The 20,362-nt window shown below is 33.2% G+C and overlaps 1 protein-coding gene across 2 annotated transcripts in view; it reads left to right on the top strand.

The window, feature by feature from the left end:
• The first annotated feature begins 1,062 nt into the window (after positions 1-1,062).
• The window catches only part of LOC143042612 (uncharacterized), a 38,378-nt gene continuing 19,078 nt past the window's right edge, over positions 1,063-20,362 (top strand). For both annotated transcript variants that reach the window (XM_076215015.1, XM_076215014.1), the window contains exon 1: positions 1,063-1,548. In XM_076215015.1, coding sequence (XP_076071130.1) covers positions 1,104-1,548 — 445 coding nt within the window. In that variant the 5' untranslated portion in view covers positions 1,063-1,103. The remainder of the gene's footprint in view (positions 1,549-20,362) is intronic.

The following is a 20,362-nucleotide window of genomic DNA, read 5'->3' as shown; positions in this document are numbered from 1 at the left end:
GTGACAGTTTATAGCGATATTTTTTGTAACAGCTCAGTGGCGGGTCCAGGGGTGTTCTGGGGATAGGAACCCTTTTTTTTGGAGATCAATGCATTTGAATGGGAACATATAGTTGGAACCCCCTCCTTGTGTCCTGGATTGGGGACTCCCCCTTTAAAAAAAAAGGAATGAATCCGCCACTGCCCCTCATGTAGTCGAACAAGATGGACTGATTTTAATAACCTATCTATTAAATGTTATCATTTTCTACTTATGTTACTTTAAAAGAAGTAACCAAAATCAATATATGCGTAATCTGTCCATATGTAAGTGTCATATATTACCAAACACAATGATAGTCAAAGTTTCAACTGGACATTCACGAAACTTAGGCAGCAATCATTTCATTTTCAGGGGGGAGGGGGTGGCGGGGGGGGGGGGGCTATGGTTTTTTTTTTAAGTTTGCTTCTAATTGTTCTGCCACTATATGTAATGCTAAAATTGAAATGAAAGAAAAAAATGTTTTCGACTCGACCTGTCTCCAAAAAATATTGTCTTTCGCCGAAGGAAAAAAATCCATACCCCCCCCCTCCCCCCCCCCCGAAAATCAAATGTTTGCTGCCTTAGGCATGTGTGGATAACTTTTATTCTTTAATAGTTAGTTTAAATAATTGTATATACATTTATTTACATAAATCTCTATGAAACCAGTTTTTGACAACTATTATTATAAAAGTTTAAATCGCCATTCAAAAAGTGTTTTCTTTTTAATTATTTTAAGTCATTTACGTTTCACTAAATAAATATCTGTTCACGTTGCAATGATCACAAATAAACCAAATATTTGAATTTTTTTCGTGAATTATTTGTCGTAACTTATTGTAAAAAATTGTATGTGTTCCTGTTTTCTCCTATTTTTCGCACATATACTCCCAGTCGAAATAGAAAGTACAATGATGTATTTTTAGTTTTTTCTATTTTTAGATCATGTTATTACTACGCAAATGGGCACTATTGCCACGATTACCTGAGGGCACCGATTACCTCAGGGCATACAGCAGCGGACCTAACTGCCATCTGCACTTTACCGGGACCCCTTTATCTCCCCTGATTTACTGGAAGCAATGGATTCTGACGTGCCGTCCTGCTCTGGAGCCAAAAAACGTCGCAAATCAACAGATCAAATAGACGATCCTGTTTTTGTTGAATTCCACTCGAACGAACCATTGATGGCGTTACTTAACAACAGTGTCTCGGCTTTAAAGAAAAGAAACGAGTTCTCTTTATGTATGCTTAAAATTTCCCATTGTAATGGAATGGCTCCAAAAAACTTCTCAAAAGCTTTTTGCCAAACAGAACGATATAAGTGCACTGATGAAGCTTCTTCATCATCATCTACATTGAGCCCAAAGCATGTTATGTTGTTTTCCATGTCCAGTATCTTTTGTTACGGAGAAGAATTGTTGTGTAGTTTTCTGAAACCAAAAAGTGAGACTTGCCTTCCTCAAAGAAAAGGTGCAAAAATTGCATTATCAAAGCTTTTGTATTTTCTTTCAGAAGAAACTGGCGGTAAGATTTATAAAAATATTCTATGGGCATTACTGGTCCAAGACCAGTTACTATATGAAATTCTTTGTTTTTATCAAATATTTTTTTTCAGGAACATCTGTTGAAAATATTCTTTTAGCATAAACTGATAAAAGCGCAGTGTTCTCCCCAGGATTTTTGGATAGCACCATGGTAGCGTGTGACAAGTTCTATAAACGTGTTGACTTTTGTGACGCGTCGCATAGTTTTTTATGGTGTTTTATTCATAATATGGTTATACCCTTATGAAAGGTTAGTTTTTGCATTCTTTTAATTGTTTTCTTCTTAACCCTGTTCTAAGTTTGACATATTCTGATTAAATAATTGAAAAGCAATAAAGATTTAATATTATTTATTCAAGAATAATAAAACAAGATAAAATACATGTACATAACATATGACAAGCACTATAAAGGAAAGTTACTATTGTTTTCAAATTTGCAAGTGCTCACTGATTAAAGGCTAATTATTCTTTACTTTCTATATAAAACATTTAGGCTTAAGAACTAAAGTTAAAACAATTTCATAAAGTCAATTTAAAGCAAATAAATAACCAGTAAATAAAATTATTTCATTTCACAAGAAGTTTTATTATTATTTAATTTCAATAAAAAAAATACTGGAAAGGCACTGGAAAGGTTTATATTAAAACTAAGAAAGGAAGGAAAGGATACCTTTTTCATCTTGGGTAATAATTTAAAAAAATACTTGAAAGATTTATATTAAAACTAAGAAGGAAGGGATGGATACCTTTCTTATCTTGGGTAATAATTAACCAGGGATTGGTCTTCTGTCAATCACTGTCTATAGATACAAAGTTAATAACAATTCTAAATAACAAGGGATGTTGGTGTGGGGCTTATCGCGCCCTTTATTTTACAATTTTAGTTGGTTTTTCCGCTGGGCTCCAGTCATTATGAGTTTTGATTCCCCATTTTCGGTATCGTATCATATTTATGTCAAGTGAAGCTTTGACCACGTGCTTCATAAAGAATCAAAATATGTATGATCCTTAAAATATATTCTTAATCCAACAATAATTCATCTTAATCCAACAAGGTTATGTAATTGTATCACTTCCCCGTGGTGTGTACAACTGTCGGCACTGTTTGTGTACAAAGGTAAATTTGCCGGTGTCACTGGTCAATGCTTGGGAGGTGAGTGAAGCCATAAAATTATAATCTCCAGTCATAAATTAATCCAAAATCAATTAAAACACAAAGGAATTCTGTTACAAGCGATAATCAAGTGATTAAATCCAATCAACAAGTTTCATCGATCACCTGTTGTGCAGCTCAAATAACGCCCGGAATTTTAGACCGCGGATAAAATCCTACCGATTTAACGCTTTTTCGAATACAATGTCCGGAAAAATATAGCACCTCGGTCAAAAATTATAGCACCGCGGCAAGACCAATAGCACCGCGGCCCAGAAATATAGCACCGCGGGGCCGCGGTGCTTTAAGGCCTTGGGGAGAACACTGAAGCAGTTACCAAAAGTTATACTAAACACCATAATCTCGGGCTGCTTTCCATTATGAGGTTCCTACCGACTGTACCAGTCGAACCGGAAATGGAACACGAACCCTAGGTTTGGTTCAATTGGATTGTCTGTTGAGACGAACTAGAAGAACCAAAATAGTCCGCAGTAAATGGTTCAAACCCGGTACAAACCGCATAATGGAAAACACCCTCGGACTTTAAATCATTTTGTAAACCAGTGGACCATAAAATTGGGGTCAAAACTCTAATTTGGCATTAAAATACGGGACCTCACGGTTAATGACGCCATATTGGATAGGGGGCAAATTTTCATACTGGGGGTGAAAACGGTATGAAAAATAGGGGAAAACATCATGGAAACTGAACAGTTGCTTGGAAACACACATAGCTTTTCCCGTAGTTTCATACCATTTCCCCCTCCAGCCAGAAAATCTGCCCCCTATCCAATATGGCGTCATTAACCGTGAAGTCTCGTATTAGAAAGATCGTATATCATGATCATAGGAAACATGTGTAATAAGTGTCAAGTTGATTGGACCAACTTCATTCAAAACTACCTTGACCAAAAACTTTAACCTGACACAAGACAGACTATCATAGGTGGGGCATAACAATGAAAGTTGTGTGAAAGTGTGCTGACTTTTGCATAAAATTTTATGGTTACGAGGACCGGTTACTGTCCCTCAATCATACATGTATGACCATAAATTCACAATTAATATGAATATTCCTGTCATATGCATCTACAGCTGGAAGAGATATACCCAAACATGCCTGAGTACAATGTATGTCAATGAATTTTATAGCTATTCTTCCTTAAATCTGATCTGATCATGAACTGGTCCTTAAGACCATCAAAATACACTGTATTAAATAGGAGCATAGCATATGATTTTTATTTTTATGCCCCACCTACGATAGTAGAGGGGCATTATGTTTTCTGGTCTGTGCGGCCGTCAGTTCGTCCGTCTGTCCCGTGTCAGGTTAAAGATTTTGGTCAAGGTAGTTTTTGATGAAGTTGGAAGTCCAATCAACTTGAAACTTAGTACACATGTTCCCTATGATATGATCTTTCTAATTTTAATGCCAAATTAGAGTTTTGACCCCAATTTCACGGTCCACTGAACATAGAAAATGATAGTGCAAGTGGGGCATCCGTGTACTATGGACACATTCTTGTTTTAAGCTGTTCACAATTTCACGAAACAAATTTGTTTTCTAGAAAAAACTTTGATATTTCTTGTTTAAAAACAGTAAGTTTTGAAACATCAAGGACATCGGGGGGTGGATGGAGGAATTTTCAAAAGGGGTGGGGGGTGCAAAACATATGTCCCGATACAAATGCATTGATCAGCCAAAATAAAGGGGGGTGCGCACCCCTGGAACCCTGCAGATAATAGCAGTATACCAAAGTTAACAAAAAAAGTAACAAAAAGATGGAATCGCTCTAATATACATGTTCACCCTAGGTTCTGTTCGTAGTAGGTTTGTTTGCCCATGGGTTCTGTTCATCCTGGGTTTGTTCGTGTTATATTTATTTTTCTTATGCAATGATTTTGATTGGATGACATGATGTGTAAAATTCTTTATCTCCCTTTCTGTTTTAACTAAGGAAGCCAACATTTTGAATTCCGGAACATATTGACATGTAATTTCTCCAATAATACATTGTAAGCCAAAAAAAAACCTCATATGATATTGCACCTATAACATATCCAAATATGTATGATATCACGTGACTTTGGTGCATTTCAAGCCGTCATCTTGTTCTAATATGTCCCATAGAAAATTCATCTATTTAAATCCAAATTTCTCATTATTCTGACCTGTTTTCTGACTTTTGCAGCTATTTCCTTAATATTCAAGTGTAATTCAATTTAGAAATTTTGGTCCTGACAGTTTCAGCTCAGGGCTATTCCAGAAAAAAATGTATGGGGGTGTTGGAAGGCACTTTTTGTCAGCACCCACCACCCAGACAATTGTAATTGACAATCATAGTGCATTAGAGTGTGAAAAGGTGTCCTGATACCCATCACCCATGTATTATTCATATAAAGTGCCTTCCAACCCCCCCATACATTTTTTTCTGGAATAGCCCTCACCCAAAGGGCCATGTGAGCTTATGCATTCGTGTAGTCCATTGTCCGTCGTCGTCGTAAACTATTTCAAAGATCTTCTCCTCTGAAACTACTGGGAAAAATACCTCTAAACTTTAACTTAATGGTCCTTATGGTATCTAGTTTATAAATTATGTCCGTTGTTTTGTTCCATTGACAAACATGGCGGCCATAGCTAGAACATAGGGGTCAAATGCATATTTTTGCTTATATTTTATCTCAAAAACTATAGCATTTAGACGGGGTAAAAATGTTCAATAGGTCAAGATCTATGACCCCTGAAATTTTCAGACAAATTGGACAATCCATTGTTGGATTGCCATAGGGGGGGCCTGGGGGGCCCGTCCCCCCCCTTTCATGGGAAAAATTTGGTTGATTATATAGGGAATCACTGAAGCATGACTGGAGCAGGCCCCTCTTAGGTCAGTTAATGGCCCCCCTTATGAAAAGTTCTGGATCCTCTGGTTGCTGCCACTAAAATGGTAATTTTAAGGAAATTTTGCAGTTTTAGGTTATTTTCTTGAATATTATAATAGATAGAAAGAAAATGTAAATAGCAAAAATGTTAAGCAAAGTAAGATCTACAAATATGTTATTTATAATAACCAAAATTGTCAATTGACCCCTTAAGGAGTTATTGCCCTTTTAAAACAATTTTACACAATTTTGTCATATTTGCTAACATTCAAAAATCTTCTGCTCTGAAACTACTGGGCCAAATACTTTGAAATATAAACTTAATGTTCCTTAGGGTATTTTGTGTATAAATTGTATCCAAAATTTTGATCCGTCGACAAACATGGCTGCCATGGCTATAAATAGAACATAGGGGCAAATGCAGATTTTGGCCCATATCTCAGAAACTATAAGCATTTAGAGCAAATCTGACATGAGTTTAAATGTTCATTAGGTCAAGATCTATCACCCCTGAAATTTTCAGAAATAATTGGACAATTCATTGCTGGGTTGCTGCCACTAAAATGGTAATTTTAAGGAAATTTTGCAGTTTTAGATTATTATCTTGAATATTATGATAGATAGAGAGAAAGTGTAAATGGCAAGAATGTTCAGCAAAGTCAGATAGATCTACAAAAAAGTTAAATGACCAAAATTGTCAATTGATCTCTTAAAGAGTTATTGCCCTTTATAAAAGACAATTTAACACAATTTGCTAACATTTAAAAATTTTCTGCTCTGAAATTTATTATTTGGCAAAATACTTTGAAACTTTTAATAACAGTCAGAGCTCAGACATAAATAAGTCTCAATCTGCTTTTGACATAAAGAAGTCAAAACATGTATTCATTAAGACTTATCTAAGTAAAAAATGACAGACTTGTTTAGGTCTATTTATGTTGATGAAAAGACTATCTTACTTGGTACACCACCTATGACAGCAAAAACTTCATGGTCTTGTCTGAGAGTTCACAAGGACTTGAGCTATCTATATTTAATTATATATCTAATTGAACATCATTACTAAACACAGATGTTTTACCTCATTAAGTGTGGTTCCAGGTAGTTGCATTGCAAGGTTAATTAACATTATCTCTGATTTTTTAGACTCATTCATATTTTTCTTTAGAAGACAAAGCATTGTCAGTCAATGATGTCATTATTTCATTTAGTTGCATGACCTTTTTATAAATATGCGTGGGTCTTGAAGTTAACCAATTTTGGAAACTTATCGACTTCAAGGAGTCCATATTTGCAATTTTTTATTCTGGTCAATTATTTCTTGATTAACAATATTTGACTTATTAAAGTCGTATTTTGTCTTGCATTAAAGGGAGACAAATCTTAAAACTTACAAATTTAGACCTCTATGTGTTAAAAGCAGATTCAGACTTATTTATGTCTGAGCTCTGACTGTTTTTAACTGAATGTTCCTTATGTTATTGAGTTTATGAACTATATCTAAAGTTTTGTTCATCAAAAAACATGGCTGCCATGTCTAAAAAAAGAACATAGGGTCAAATGCAGTTTTTGGGAAAAGGCAGCGTTCATGCTGGCTGTCTCCTTATGTGGTTGCACGGATCATGTTCCCTCATTTACCGTATCTGTTCCGTACTTTACAATATATCTAGTGCAGGTCAAACAGATCATATATATCATATTTACGGTTACCTGACAACTTTCATTATAATGCATGCCCTACACGATTTTGAACCTTTATCCCGATTACTGAATCATGATCATAAAAATAGCCCCAAAGTACGATTTTAATCAAATAATCAAATAATTTTTAACCCGTTCATGGTAAAATTCTTCTAAACTGATTAACCAATCAAAATCGGGATTAACTGTAACACACAGCTGATCAATCAAAAGCAAAAAAGCTAATACAATCGTGAATCGAAAGATTGAATGGGATTTTGAAATGAATCTTTTGTCAGAACTCAGAATTGTATAAATTGTACGTCATACTGTTGAACTATTTTCAACTTGCAAATTCGGTATTATCTTTAACATGTTTTCAGCAGCTGAAGCTAAAACAATCGTGAATCGAAGGAATGGACCATTGAATGTGAATTACAAGTGAATCGAAAGAATGAACCATTGAATGAGATTTTGAAATTAATTTTTTGTCAGCAAGCAGAATTGTATAAATCGTTATACAGTTGAACAGGCCCTGTGCCGTATTTGATTGACATACGTTGTTAAATTCACTTCATTGGGGAACTGATTAGATTTTGCAGAATGTAATACAGTCGGAAAGCAAGTCCTTAGAAACGTCCGTTGTTGCTACTTTCATAAGACAACAATGAATCGCATGGATAAGCCCGCCATTCTGATATTACGTTAATTTCACAGAAAAAAATATTTGGCGGTAAAATTGGATTTTTTTCATTTTTTTTGTTATACGACCGCCAAAATTTTAATTTTTTGGTCGTATATTGGTATCACATTGGCGTTGGCGTCGTCATCGTCCGAATACTTTTGGTTTTCGCACTATAACTTTAGTTTAAGTAAATAGAAATCTATGAAATTTAAACACAAGGTTTATGACCATCGAAGGCAGGTTGGGATTGATTTTGTAAGTTTTGGTCCCAACAGTTTAGGAATTAGGGGCCAAAAAGGCCCCAAATAAGCATTTTCTTGGTTTTCGCATTATAACTTTAGTTTAAGTAAATAGAAATCTATGAAATTTTGACACAAGGTTTATGACCACAAAAGGCAGGTTGGGATTGATTTTGGGAGTTTTGGTTCTAACTGTTTAGGAATTAGGGGCCAAAAAGGGCCCAAATAAGCATTATTCTTTGTTTTTGCGCAATAATTTTAGTATAAGTGAATAGAAATCAAGGAATTTAAACACAAGGATTTTGACCATAAAAGGAAGGTTGGGATTGATTTTGGGAGTTTTCGTCTCAACAGTTTGGGAATAAGGGGCCCAAAGAGTCCAAAACTAAACTTTGTTTGATTTCATCAAAAATTGAATAATTGGGGTTCTTTGATATGCCGAATCTAACTGTGTATGTAGATTCTTTATTTTTGGTCCCGTTTTCAAATTGGTCTACATTAAGCACCAAAGGGTCCAAAATTAAACTTAGTTTGATTTTAACAAAAATTGAATCCTTGGGGTTCTTTGATATGCTGAATCTAAAAATGTACATAGATTTTTGATTATTGACCCGGTTTTCAAGTTGGTCCAAATCATGGTCCAAAATTAAATTTTGTTTGATTTCATCAAAAATTGAATAATTGGGGTTCTTTGATATGCCAAATCTAACTGTGTATGTAGATTCTTTATTTTTGGTCCTGTTTTCAAATTGGTCTACATTAAAGTCCAAAGGGTCCAACATTAAACTAAGTTTGATTTTAACAAAAATTGAATTCTTGGAGTTGTTTGATATGCTGAATCTGAACATGTACTTAGAGTTTTTATTATTGGTCCAGTTTTCAAGTTGGTCCAAATTGCGGTCCAAAATTAAAAGTTGTATGATTTCAGCAAAAATTGAGTCCTAGTTGTTCTTTGATACGCTAAATCTTAACATGTACTTAGATTTTTAATTGTGGGTTGACTTTTCAAGTTGGTCCAAATTGTGGTCCAAAATTATACTAAATGTTTTGTATCAACTAAAATTGAATCCTTGGATATTGGAATACTTCAAAAGGGATTGGTGTTCTTTAATATAGTAAATCTAATCAATATTTAAATTTTAAATATATTGGAAATTTACCAGAGGTGTTAAAAGGATAAATTTGATATAATTTTGTGTATTGACTTTAATCAGGACACTTATTATCTTAGCAGCCTCCTCAGTCAAATAGATAGATAAGAAAGAAAATTTAATTGCCATTTTATATACATATAATTGATTGTAATGATTACTGTTTGTTTGTTCTTTGTGTATGTGTTGATGACAATCCAGATTTGGATTTTTATATCAATAAAATCTTATCTTATCTTATCTAAATGAACTCTAAAGAACTGTCAAAGTAATTGTTTAGTGGTGTTTATCTATGGACATACAGTCAAGTTATAAAGTTTTCTCTGCAGAACACTTAAAGATTCTGATTAACTTAATCTGTTTCATATTCAAAGATAAAGACTTGTTTAATGTATATTCTGGTCAGTTTTAAGGTTGTTGCTGGATGTGAAAAGTTGGTTACATGTTTGCAATATATAAATATTGTATATGAACTTGATGTTGTATTTTTTTGGAAAAAAATTTATGGGGTCAAATTTTTTAGGGGGGGGGGGGGGTTTCAATTTTAGGATTTCTCACAATTTTTTTGCTATTTCTTTGTCTAAACATATTTACTAAGTATTGCACAACAGCACAGTGTATTGCGCAACAGCAAATTGTATTGCACAACAGCATGAAATCTTCAATTGAAAATAAATTCAAATCATTTAACCAATTTCAAGTTCTTTAACTACATTTATTCTGTGACAGAAAACTATCATGTGTCAAATATTTAATTAAAATCCAAATTCAGCCTCTATCAAGCTTGAATATTGTGTCCTTATTTGCCCAAACTGATCAGGATTGGACCTCTGCGGTCGTATCAAGCTGCGCTCGGCGAAGAACATTTTTTTGTTTGCGTCAAAGAAAATATTTCAAATCTGATTAAATATCAGATGTCTCCCGCTATATAGACCCTTTAGAAACCCCTTAATAAACAGAATTCCATAGGAAAGACATTCTATGACATTGTAGTTTTTAGTCTCCCACATTGATGTCAACAAGTTGATGTTCTGAAGTCACAAGTGTGTATCAGTACACATGCAAGATTTTAAAATATAAGTGTATGTCATCACAGTTTTTTTTGAAATATTATGGCAATTGTTCAGCAGGGAGTTTATATTGTGGATTTATTCTCCTTGAAAAAAATTGAAGCAAAGGTAAGACATTTTAAATATATCTTAGAACTTGTACTTTTATATGGCCCTTAAATTAAAAAGAATCTAAAAATGTACGAGCCAGTTAATTTTACAAAAGAATCTAAAAATGAAGATTGTTCAAATGTAAGCACGAATCATTTGATTTTCGGGGGGGGGGGGGGGGGGGGGGTGGCAGGGGATTTTATATCAAGACAGGTTTTTTTTAACCATGCAAACCAAGCAAGATTTTTTTTTGTCTCGCCTGCGACTTTTGTCCCAAAAAGCGAGACTTAGGGATAGTGTTAAGGCGAAGGCGATGGCGGCATTAGCTCTTGACTAAAAGCTTAATATTTCAGAAGGTAGAAGACCTGGATACTTCATACTTTGTATATAGATGCCTCATGTTACGAACTGTCCGTCTGTCATATGACCATTGGCCTAATTGACCTCATTTTCATGGTTCAGTGACTACTTGAAAAAAAAGTTAAAAATTTTTGCAATGTTAATTTCTCACTTATTATAAGTAATAGGATAACTATATTTGGTGTGTGCGTACCTTGCAAGGTTCTCATGTCTGTCAGTCAGTTTTCACTTGACCTCGACCTCATTTCATGGATCAGTGAACAAGGTTAAGTTTACAGGGTTAAGTCCATATCTCAGAAACTATAAGCAATAGGTCTTGTATATTTGGTGTGTGGAATGATTGTAAGGTGTACATGTCCAACTGGCAGGTGTCATCTGACCTTGACCTCATTTTCATGGTTCAGTGGTCAAAGTTAAATTTTTGTGTTTTGGTCTATTTTGCAGATACTATTAGCATTTAGTCAATTATATTTGGTGTATGGAATGATTGTAAGGTGTACATGTCCAACTGACAGGTGTCATCTGACCTTGACCTCATTTTCATGGTTCAGTGGTCAAAGTTAAATTTTTGTGTTTTGGTCTATTTCTCAGATACTATTAGCATCCAGTCAATTGTATTTGGTGTATGGAATGTTTGTAAGGTGTACATGTCTGTCTGGCAATAATCATCTGACCTTGACCTCATTTTTATGGTTCATTGGTCAAAGTTAAATTTTGCAATTTGGTCTATTTCTCAGATACTATAAGCATCAAGTTGATTATATTTGGTAAATAGAATGTTTTTAGGGTGTACAAGTCTATTTCGCAATAATCATCTGACCTTGACCTCATTTTCATGGTTCATTGGTGAATGTAAAATCATCAATGATTTGGTCTTTTTTCAGATACTATAGGGATAGTAGAACTATATTTGGTGTAGGGAATAATTGTAAGGTGTGTACATGTCTGTTTAGTAGATGTTAGTTGATCTTGACCTAATTTTCATGGTTCATTGGTCAAGGTTATTTTTTTTATGAGATTTATTCGGAGATACTTTTAGCAATAGGTAAACTAGATTTGTTGTATGGAATGAGTGTATGAACTACATTTATGTCTGAAAGGGTTTATCTCACCTTCATTTCAAGTACAGTTAATTTAATGTAATGCTTGTGGTATACAATGCTTTTTTATACTTTCAACATAAATTATATTATGAACACTAGAACAGGCGAGACATTTCAGTGTGTCCACTCTTGTTTAGTCAATCCAAAGCAAGATATTTTGTTTTCACATCATACTTGCTGCAGATCAAGCCAGAAAATATTTTTTAGCATCTGAATACATTCGGCAAAATTATAATTTTTCAACAAAATAGATTTCAATGAATTTGATTCTAAAGTTTTCTTTTCTAACATTTCACTCATATTACCTGTTAATCATCTTTTTTTAGCTCACCTTTCCTAAAAGGAAATGTGAGCTTTTCTCATCACTTGGGGTCCGTTGTCGTCTGTCGTCGTTAACAATTTTTTAAACATCTTCTTCTCTGAAACTACTAAATGGAATTGAATGAAACTTAGCATGATTGTTCCTTAGGGTATCCTGCACAAAGTGTGTGCTTCGATTTTTGATCCATCGAAAAACATGGCCGCCATTACTAAAAATAGAACATAGGGGTCAAACAACAGTTTTCCCAAATATCTCAAAAATCCTTAGGTTAAGGCAAATTCTGTCAGGTTGAAAGTGTTTACCATAATGAGAGCTACCTCAGTGCAGATTTTCCTGAAAATCTGTTAACTGATAATTGAGTTAGTGCCCTTTTTAGCTCACCTTTCCTAAAAGGAAATGTGAGCTTTTGCCATCACTTGGCGTCTGTCGTTGTCGTCGTCCGTCCGTCTGTCTGTCTGTCCAGTGTAAACTATTTCAAAGATCTTCTCCTCTGAAACTACTGAACCAATTCCAACCAAACTTAAGCTGAATGATCCTTAGGGTATCTTGATTTAAAGTTTATGTTTTATTTTCTGTTTCATCAAAAAACACGGCCACCATGGCTTAAAATAGAACATAGGGGTAAAATGCAGTTTTTGGCTTATATCTCAAAAACTAAAGCATTTAGAGCAAATCTGACATGGGATGAATTTGTTCATCAGGTCAAGATCTATCAGCCCTGAAATTTTCAAAGGAATCAAACAACCCATTGTTGGGTTGCTGCCACTTAATTGGTTATTTTAAGGAAATTTTGCAGTTTTTGGTCATTATCTTGAATATTATTATAGATAAAGAGAAACTGTAAACAGCAAAAATGTTTAGCAAAGTAAGATCTACAAATAAGTAAATATGACCAAAATTGTCAATTGACCCCTTAAGGAGTTATTGTCCTTTAATTACAAATTTACACAATTTGTTCATCATATTTGCTAACTTTAAAAAATCTTCTTCTCTGAAACTATTGAACCAATTTCAACCAAACTTAAGGTAAATGATCATTAGGGTGTCTTGAATAAAGTTTTTGTTTTATTTTCTGTTTCCTACAAAAAGATGGCCGTCATGGCTAAAAATATAACATGGGGGTAAAATGCAGTTTTTGGCTTATATCTCAAAACATTAAGCATTTAGAGCAAAACTGATATAGGTGAATTTGTTCTTAAGGTCAAGATCTATCAGCCCTGAAATTTTCAGAGGTATCAAACAACCCATTGTTGGGTTGCTGCCACTTAATTGGTAATTTTAAGGAAATTTTGCAGTTTTTGGTCGTTATCTTGAATATTATTATAGATAAAGAGAAACTGTAAGCAGCAGAATTGTTAAGCAAAGTAAGATCTACAAATAAGTCAATAATACCAAAATTGTCAATTGACCTTTTAAGGAGTTATTGCCCTTTGAAGATATTTAACTCAATTTCTTTTACTTGTAAGCTTACTTAAAAAAAAAACTTCTCCTTTGAAACTGCGGCATAAATTTCAGCCAAACTCAGGCTGAATGAGTTTCAGAGTATAAATTTAGTATAAATTTTATATTTCCTTGTACATTGTTTGGCTAAAATAGAACATAGGGGTAAAATGCAATTATTTGCTTTTGAAGAAGATATGACCAGATTCAAGAATATTTATATAAATTGAAAAGCCAAAATAATCATTGATGAAAGATTTAAGGGGGTACCCTACACTATACCCCAAAAAAAAGCTGTTGTTTAATTTTAATTCTTTTTATATCATTGATAGATTACTCCTAGTTGAACATTATGTAAAAATTTTAAGAGATTTGAACCAACGGAAAAAAAGTTATGGTTACCCAAATATGGCATGGGCTACATGCAAATTTCAGCAAAATTTGGAAGTTCCAGAAATATGGGTATAGGGGTATATATGTTATTATTTTTTTTAATTTATCCTAAATTGACAATAGCATAGTTAAAAGTGATAACTAGGACAATTTTTAATTGATTGGTACTGTTTTTTTTGTATTTTTTTTATTTTGAATTTAAATTTTAGTCTAGGATAAATAGGGGGGTCTGAGACTTAGGGACCAAAAATTACTATGATTGGTCAAATATTTAGGAAAAAAAATATCAATTAAAAAAAAATGTGTCGTTTATTTTTTGTAAAAAACTAATCATTTGTTGTGCTATATAAGTCTATTATTCTTGCAAAAATTTTAAACAATTGAACCTACAGATTTTTTTTTATTCAATTTTTAAATATACCTCCACCCTCAATAAATAAGAGCAAGTTCCACTCAGATAGTACATATGGGCCATAATTTTTTTCATCTTTTGAACCAGGTCTTAGATATTGAGTTTAAGTGTCTTGTACCCTGATGACCTGAATGTGACCTTGAATTTGACCTCAAGGTCAACTTATTGTATTTTTTCGCAAGAAACACCACCAGGCCATAAATTTTGGTCTGTTGACATAGACCTTACATCTGTGGCATGTTGATGTATCATTATGAGAAGGTGTGCCCTGGTGATTTTTTACATGTACCATGTATATCAAACTTGGGTCCATTTAAGGCGGTAATGGGTGGACGCCCCCCCCCCCCTCTTTAAAAACAAAAACACATTACATGAGTGCATTTTACAATTATTTTATGTTTTTAGCAAAAAAAGTCCAAAAAAATTTCTGCATTACAATTTGATCCTCTTTCAAAAATCCTGCAAAGGTACCTGTTACACTTATATTTCAGTTTAAAGTGTTCAGATCAGGCAGTTATGTTTATGAAGTCATCAGTTTTATGTACAAATGCATTAATAAAAGTAAAGAACTGACTATCTTAATCTTCATTTGGCTTTGCTTCTAAGTACTTTTATAGTTTATCATAGAAGAGATCATTATAATGATAAAATCATAACCATAAACAGGTTAACTTTACCCAGGGGTAGGTGATTTATCCCTTTTTTTTGCCCCCTGGGGCCTCAAGTTTGCTGAATAATTCTTTTATTACAGAAAATATTGAATTCCAAGCCTGTGTTTAGGTGAGAGAACACTACAATGCAATTATACTAGTATATTTTTGGTTGTCCAACATTATATAATTATTTATTTGAAAGAAAAATCACAAGGCAATAAATGCTTTTGTTAAGGCTTACCTGAGGTTTTGGACTGGACAGAGTACAAATTTGTCTATGAAACACAATAGGTTCAACAGGTAGTGAAAAGTAAATATGAGCCATTTTGTACTTAATATATATATGTGAAGATCATAAATACAAATTTATGAAAATGCTAATGCCGGTTATTAGCCCATGTGAACTGTCCTAATTAGATACATGTTTCAAGAAAAAAAAATGAATTTATATATCTCTTACACTTGTAACTGGAGTAATTGACAGCAAAGGCAGTTGGATCCCCCCCCCTTTTTTTTGGACGATGAATGCATTTATATCGAGACAAATATTATTTAGACCCCCTTATAAAATGGGTGGATCTGCCCCTGCCAACAATAACATGATAAATATAAATTTCAAGGAAATCATTACATGCATACTAGAGTTATCATATAATTCATTAGTGTTCAACATGTTAAAAAAGCTTTATTCAAATGGTTAAACTCTAAAAGGACATGACCAAGCTGGAAAATATTTTTAATAGAAAGGGAACTTTTTCACCCTGATTAAAAAAATAGCAAAGTAACCAAACACATAATTTTTTATTTTTTTTAGGCCAAAGTATAAATTTATGAATTCAAAATCTTAATCAATCAACAAGATACGTGTACATGTATATATAGGCAAATCCATATCTATATATATACCATGTATACATGTACATATTGTATGACATATTTTGTGCATGGCAGCAAATAATATAAATTGTCTTTTTACATATTTACATGTATATACATCTAGAAATGAACATGCCTAAGTTCCTATGTTGTACTGTTACACCACTGTCCCAGGATAGGGGGAGGGTCTGGATACCACTAACATGTTTAACACTGCCACATGGTGTATGTATCCCCATAGAAAATATCACTGGTATTCCAGTGGAAACCAGTGGTATACCATTGGAATCCAGTGGTATACCACTGGACAACACTGGAATGACTTATTCCAGTGGTATTCCAGTGGAGTTACCATTGAAATTCCAGTGGAAAGATGCATTCCACTGGAATTTTGAATAAATTATACCAGTGGAAAAAAAATCAGTGGAATACCAGTGGGAAAAAAAATCAGTGGAATACCACTGGACCCCTGCGAGATGAAATTCATGAACTGATGATGAACCACCATGAACTGTTTATGAATGTTCATGAACAATGCATGACTGTTCATAATGAGTTCATTAAGTTTGTTCATGAATTAAGTTCATGAATAGTTCATAAAATGCAGTTCATGAATATTTTCTGAACTTTAATGAACTGTGAATCAGTTCATAATGTTCATAAATTGTTCATAACACATGTTCATGAACATTTTATGAACTTTTAATGAATAAATGAATTCATTAAGTTCATAAATAAATTCATAAATTTGACTGTCATACAAGTTCTCATAAACATCTATACATTGTATTATGACATCACAATTAAAGTGCTTTTAGCATGACCTCCAGGTTATTCATTTACAGATCTTGAGATCATTTTGAGACAAAATTCAGTTGAATAGCAAAAGTGTAAATACATGTACATGTTTGTTTATCAAAAAGCATTAAAAATATAAATATATAAAAAAGAAGATGTGGTATGATTGCCAATGAGACAACTATCCACAAAAGACCAAAATGACACAAACATCAACATTTATAGGTCACCGTACGGCCTTCAACAATGAGCATTGAGCCCATACTGCATAGTCAGCTGTAAAAGGCCCCGATAAGACAATGTAAAACAATTCAAACGAGAAAACTAACGGCCTTATTTATGTGAAAAAATGAACGAAAAACAAATAACACATAAACAAACGACAACCACTGATATACTCACTTTTGCTGTGCTGCGACTCCCCAAAAGTTTAAAGAATTGAAACCAACTTTGGGACGTACATGTACATCTATACAGAGGGACAAGGGTAAAACGTATTGCCCCCTCCGCTATGGCAGAGGCAAAATTAAAAAAATCATACAGATTTGATTAGTTCCCTTTCACAGCATGCAGGTAGAGCCTCATATTACTTCAATACATGTGATACAAATGTGTTTACAAATGTAGTGTAAGCTTAAGTAATTATAAGCAAAAGTATGTCCATAAAAAATATTTCCTTTTCATTGAACAACAGAAATTAGCTCAGCACCTTTTTCTTTTTTTTTTCATACTACACCAGAAGAGTGTTACATTTTGAGCATTTGAGAGTCATACAAAATTTGGGACTAACTTTGAAGTTTTGTAACTTACTTTGAGCTGGAGATGTTTCTCATGTTTCGTTTTTACAATCATGACAATGGTAAACTTAATTTCTTTCTTCTAAAGATGTAATTTCTGATTGTCTCTCCAAGTTCAAACATGTGCCTTTCTTAACCATCATACGGCACATAGAGGAACTTGGAAACAAAGCCCAGATTAATGACAATTCATTCTTTCCCAAACATTGCAGACCGGTGTCAATAATTATCATATTTAATGAATTACGTTTACCTATTGTAAAACGCTTCAATGACTTTGACAAAAGATTGCAATGCAGACAAATGATTACAAGTGACTGGGAATAGAAAAACGTCATAATTACGTCAGCAAAATGGTGGTTTTGACGCTTACAATACAAATGAAGATGAAGTAATATAGCTGTCAAAATAAAGCAGATTTGTTATCAGATAAGTAAATTATATATATTTTTGATTATTTTTTTTTGCTGAATAACTATTTGTTGAAGCATTATAATAATTATTGATTAATTATAATAAATATAAAACACCAGAAAGTGAAAGTAACCTTTACATTTTACAGTGTTGGTTTAATGTTTTCCATTCAGGAATAACTGATAGATTTGTACAATATATTTTATTTCAAGGTAAACATAATTCATGCTTCAGCCATTCTTATGATTGTGTGTGGGCAAATTAAAAGGGGAAAGGGGGGGGGTACATTATTTGAAATGTCATGAAAAGGCAAGTAGTATTCATGTTATTAATCTTACTCTATTGATATTTTAATAAAAACAACAATTATTAAATTAAATTATTACATTGTATTATACCTGTTAGAAACTGTTTAATCTTGAGTGTTTATTTAAAACAAATATCAAGGACTTTTGATTCTTTGTGGAGTGATTTTTGATTTTGCAGGGGGAAACTTAGATGCATTTATTGATTAAAAGATCTGTTCAACTGGGAAGAATTTCAAGCAGAACAACTTCACCAAGATGTTATGTAGCATTTCTAGTTGGAAGTCCAGCAATTTCAATTACAGACAGGAAGAGAAGTTTACTTATGATAATAACACAAAAATGAATATTCAAGAAAATCCTTTTTAATAATTTCATGAACTTTAGATGAACAGTTCATGAACTACAAGTGGACAAACAATGTTCATGAATTAAATTACTGATGAACAGTTCATGAACACAGTAGTTCATGTGTTCATGAATGATTCATGGACTGGTATATTTCATGAACAAATTCATGAATCATTCATAAAAAATTCATGAACTATACATGAACAGGACATGAACTACAAATGGACAAGCGTGTTCATGAACTATAAAATCATGAACAATTCATGAATAATAAAAGTTCAAGAACTATTTTTGTTCATGAACTGTAATGAACCAAAGAGTTCATGAACACTTTCTGTTCATGAATAGTTCATTATTCACTGGTTCATGAACATGCATGTCCATTTGTAGTTCATGTCTAGTTCATTAACTGTTAATGAATCTTTTATGAACAATTCATGATTTGTGTTCATGAATCATTCATGAATCATCCATGAACATTCATGAATTATTCATAATCATTTCGCAGGGGGACTATCAAAAGGAAAAAAAAAATCTTATTTTAAATGTACATATAATTAAGTTATAATTGAACAAACAATATAATATATAACAAACAACATGCCCTTTTTAAATTTATATAATTTAAGTAAATCTATATGAATTATAAACATAAATACTGATACAATGCATAGATCCCAAATGACATATGTACATTTCTAATTACAAAATAAAAAAATACAAAATTAACGTGTAATAATTGAACAAACAATATATATAAGGCCTAAAACCAGAGGCTCCCTGGAGCCTGGAGCCGCACACCTGGTAACCTGTTGGATACCCAACAGCAGCAACCGTCCATGTTTTTTGACAAATTGGAACAAAATGAGCAATCTTTTCCCTTAGGGTCCAATGTTAAACTATTTTCCCTGCTGGTGGCCATAATGGATCAGGTGTGGACATGTCGGATACAATTTTTAAAGAAAACCACCTAAGGACCATTGTCACCAAGTTTGGTTCCAACTGGTACAGTAGATTCAGAAGAGGAGATCTTTGAATACATTTTCCCAAAATGGCATCCATCTTGGATCATGTGTGGACATGACGGATACAATTTTGAAATGGGACCGCTCAAAGACTTTTGTGACCAAGTTTGGTTCCAATTGGCCAAGCGGTTTCAGAGGTGTAGAAAACAATAGGGGCATCCTCAGGGGTTTTCTTCAGAGCAAGGGATGACGGAGATCCCTCTCAATTAATGCCCCTTCAAAAATGGTGTATTCTTTAATACAATTTAAGAACAAGGCGGGCTTGTGATTATATCCCCATCTGAACAAATTTTCTGAAGAAAAAGCTGATCCTATGTCTCATAACTTTTTAGTTTTTTATTTAAATTGGAATTTTCATGCAGTATAATTTTTATAGTGTGGATATTATAATTGCTTCATTATATTTGTACTTTCAGTAGAAATGAATTTTTTATAGTGAAGATTAAAGAATGATCATACCACAAAGATTTATGGTTGTTTTTGTTAAACTGTGAGTTAGCTAATGCATGATTTACTGAAACCCTAATTTCCAAAACAAGTACTGTGACCGCAAATTATTCAATACAACAATTTTTTATTGGAATTCCACTGGAGA

This window comes from Mytilus galloprovincialis, chromosome 8 (genome assembly GCF_965363235.1).
Source record: "Mytilus galloprovincialis chromosome 8, xbMytGall1.hap1.1, whole genome shotgun sequence".
NCBI classification, from domain to species: domain Eukaryota; kingdom Metazoa; phylum Mollusca; class Bivalvia; order Mytilida; family Mytilidae; genus Mytilus; species Mytilus galloprovincialis.
Note: the sequence above shows the minus strand (reverse complement) of the source record. Positions and strands in the feature narration are given on the sequence as shown.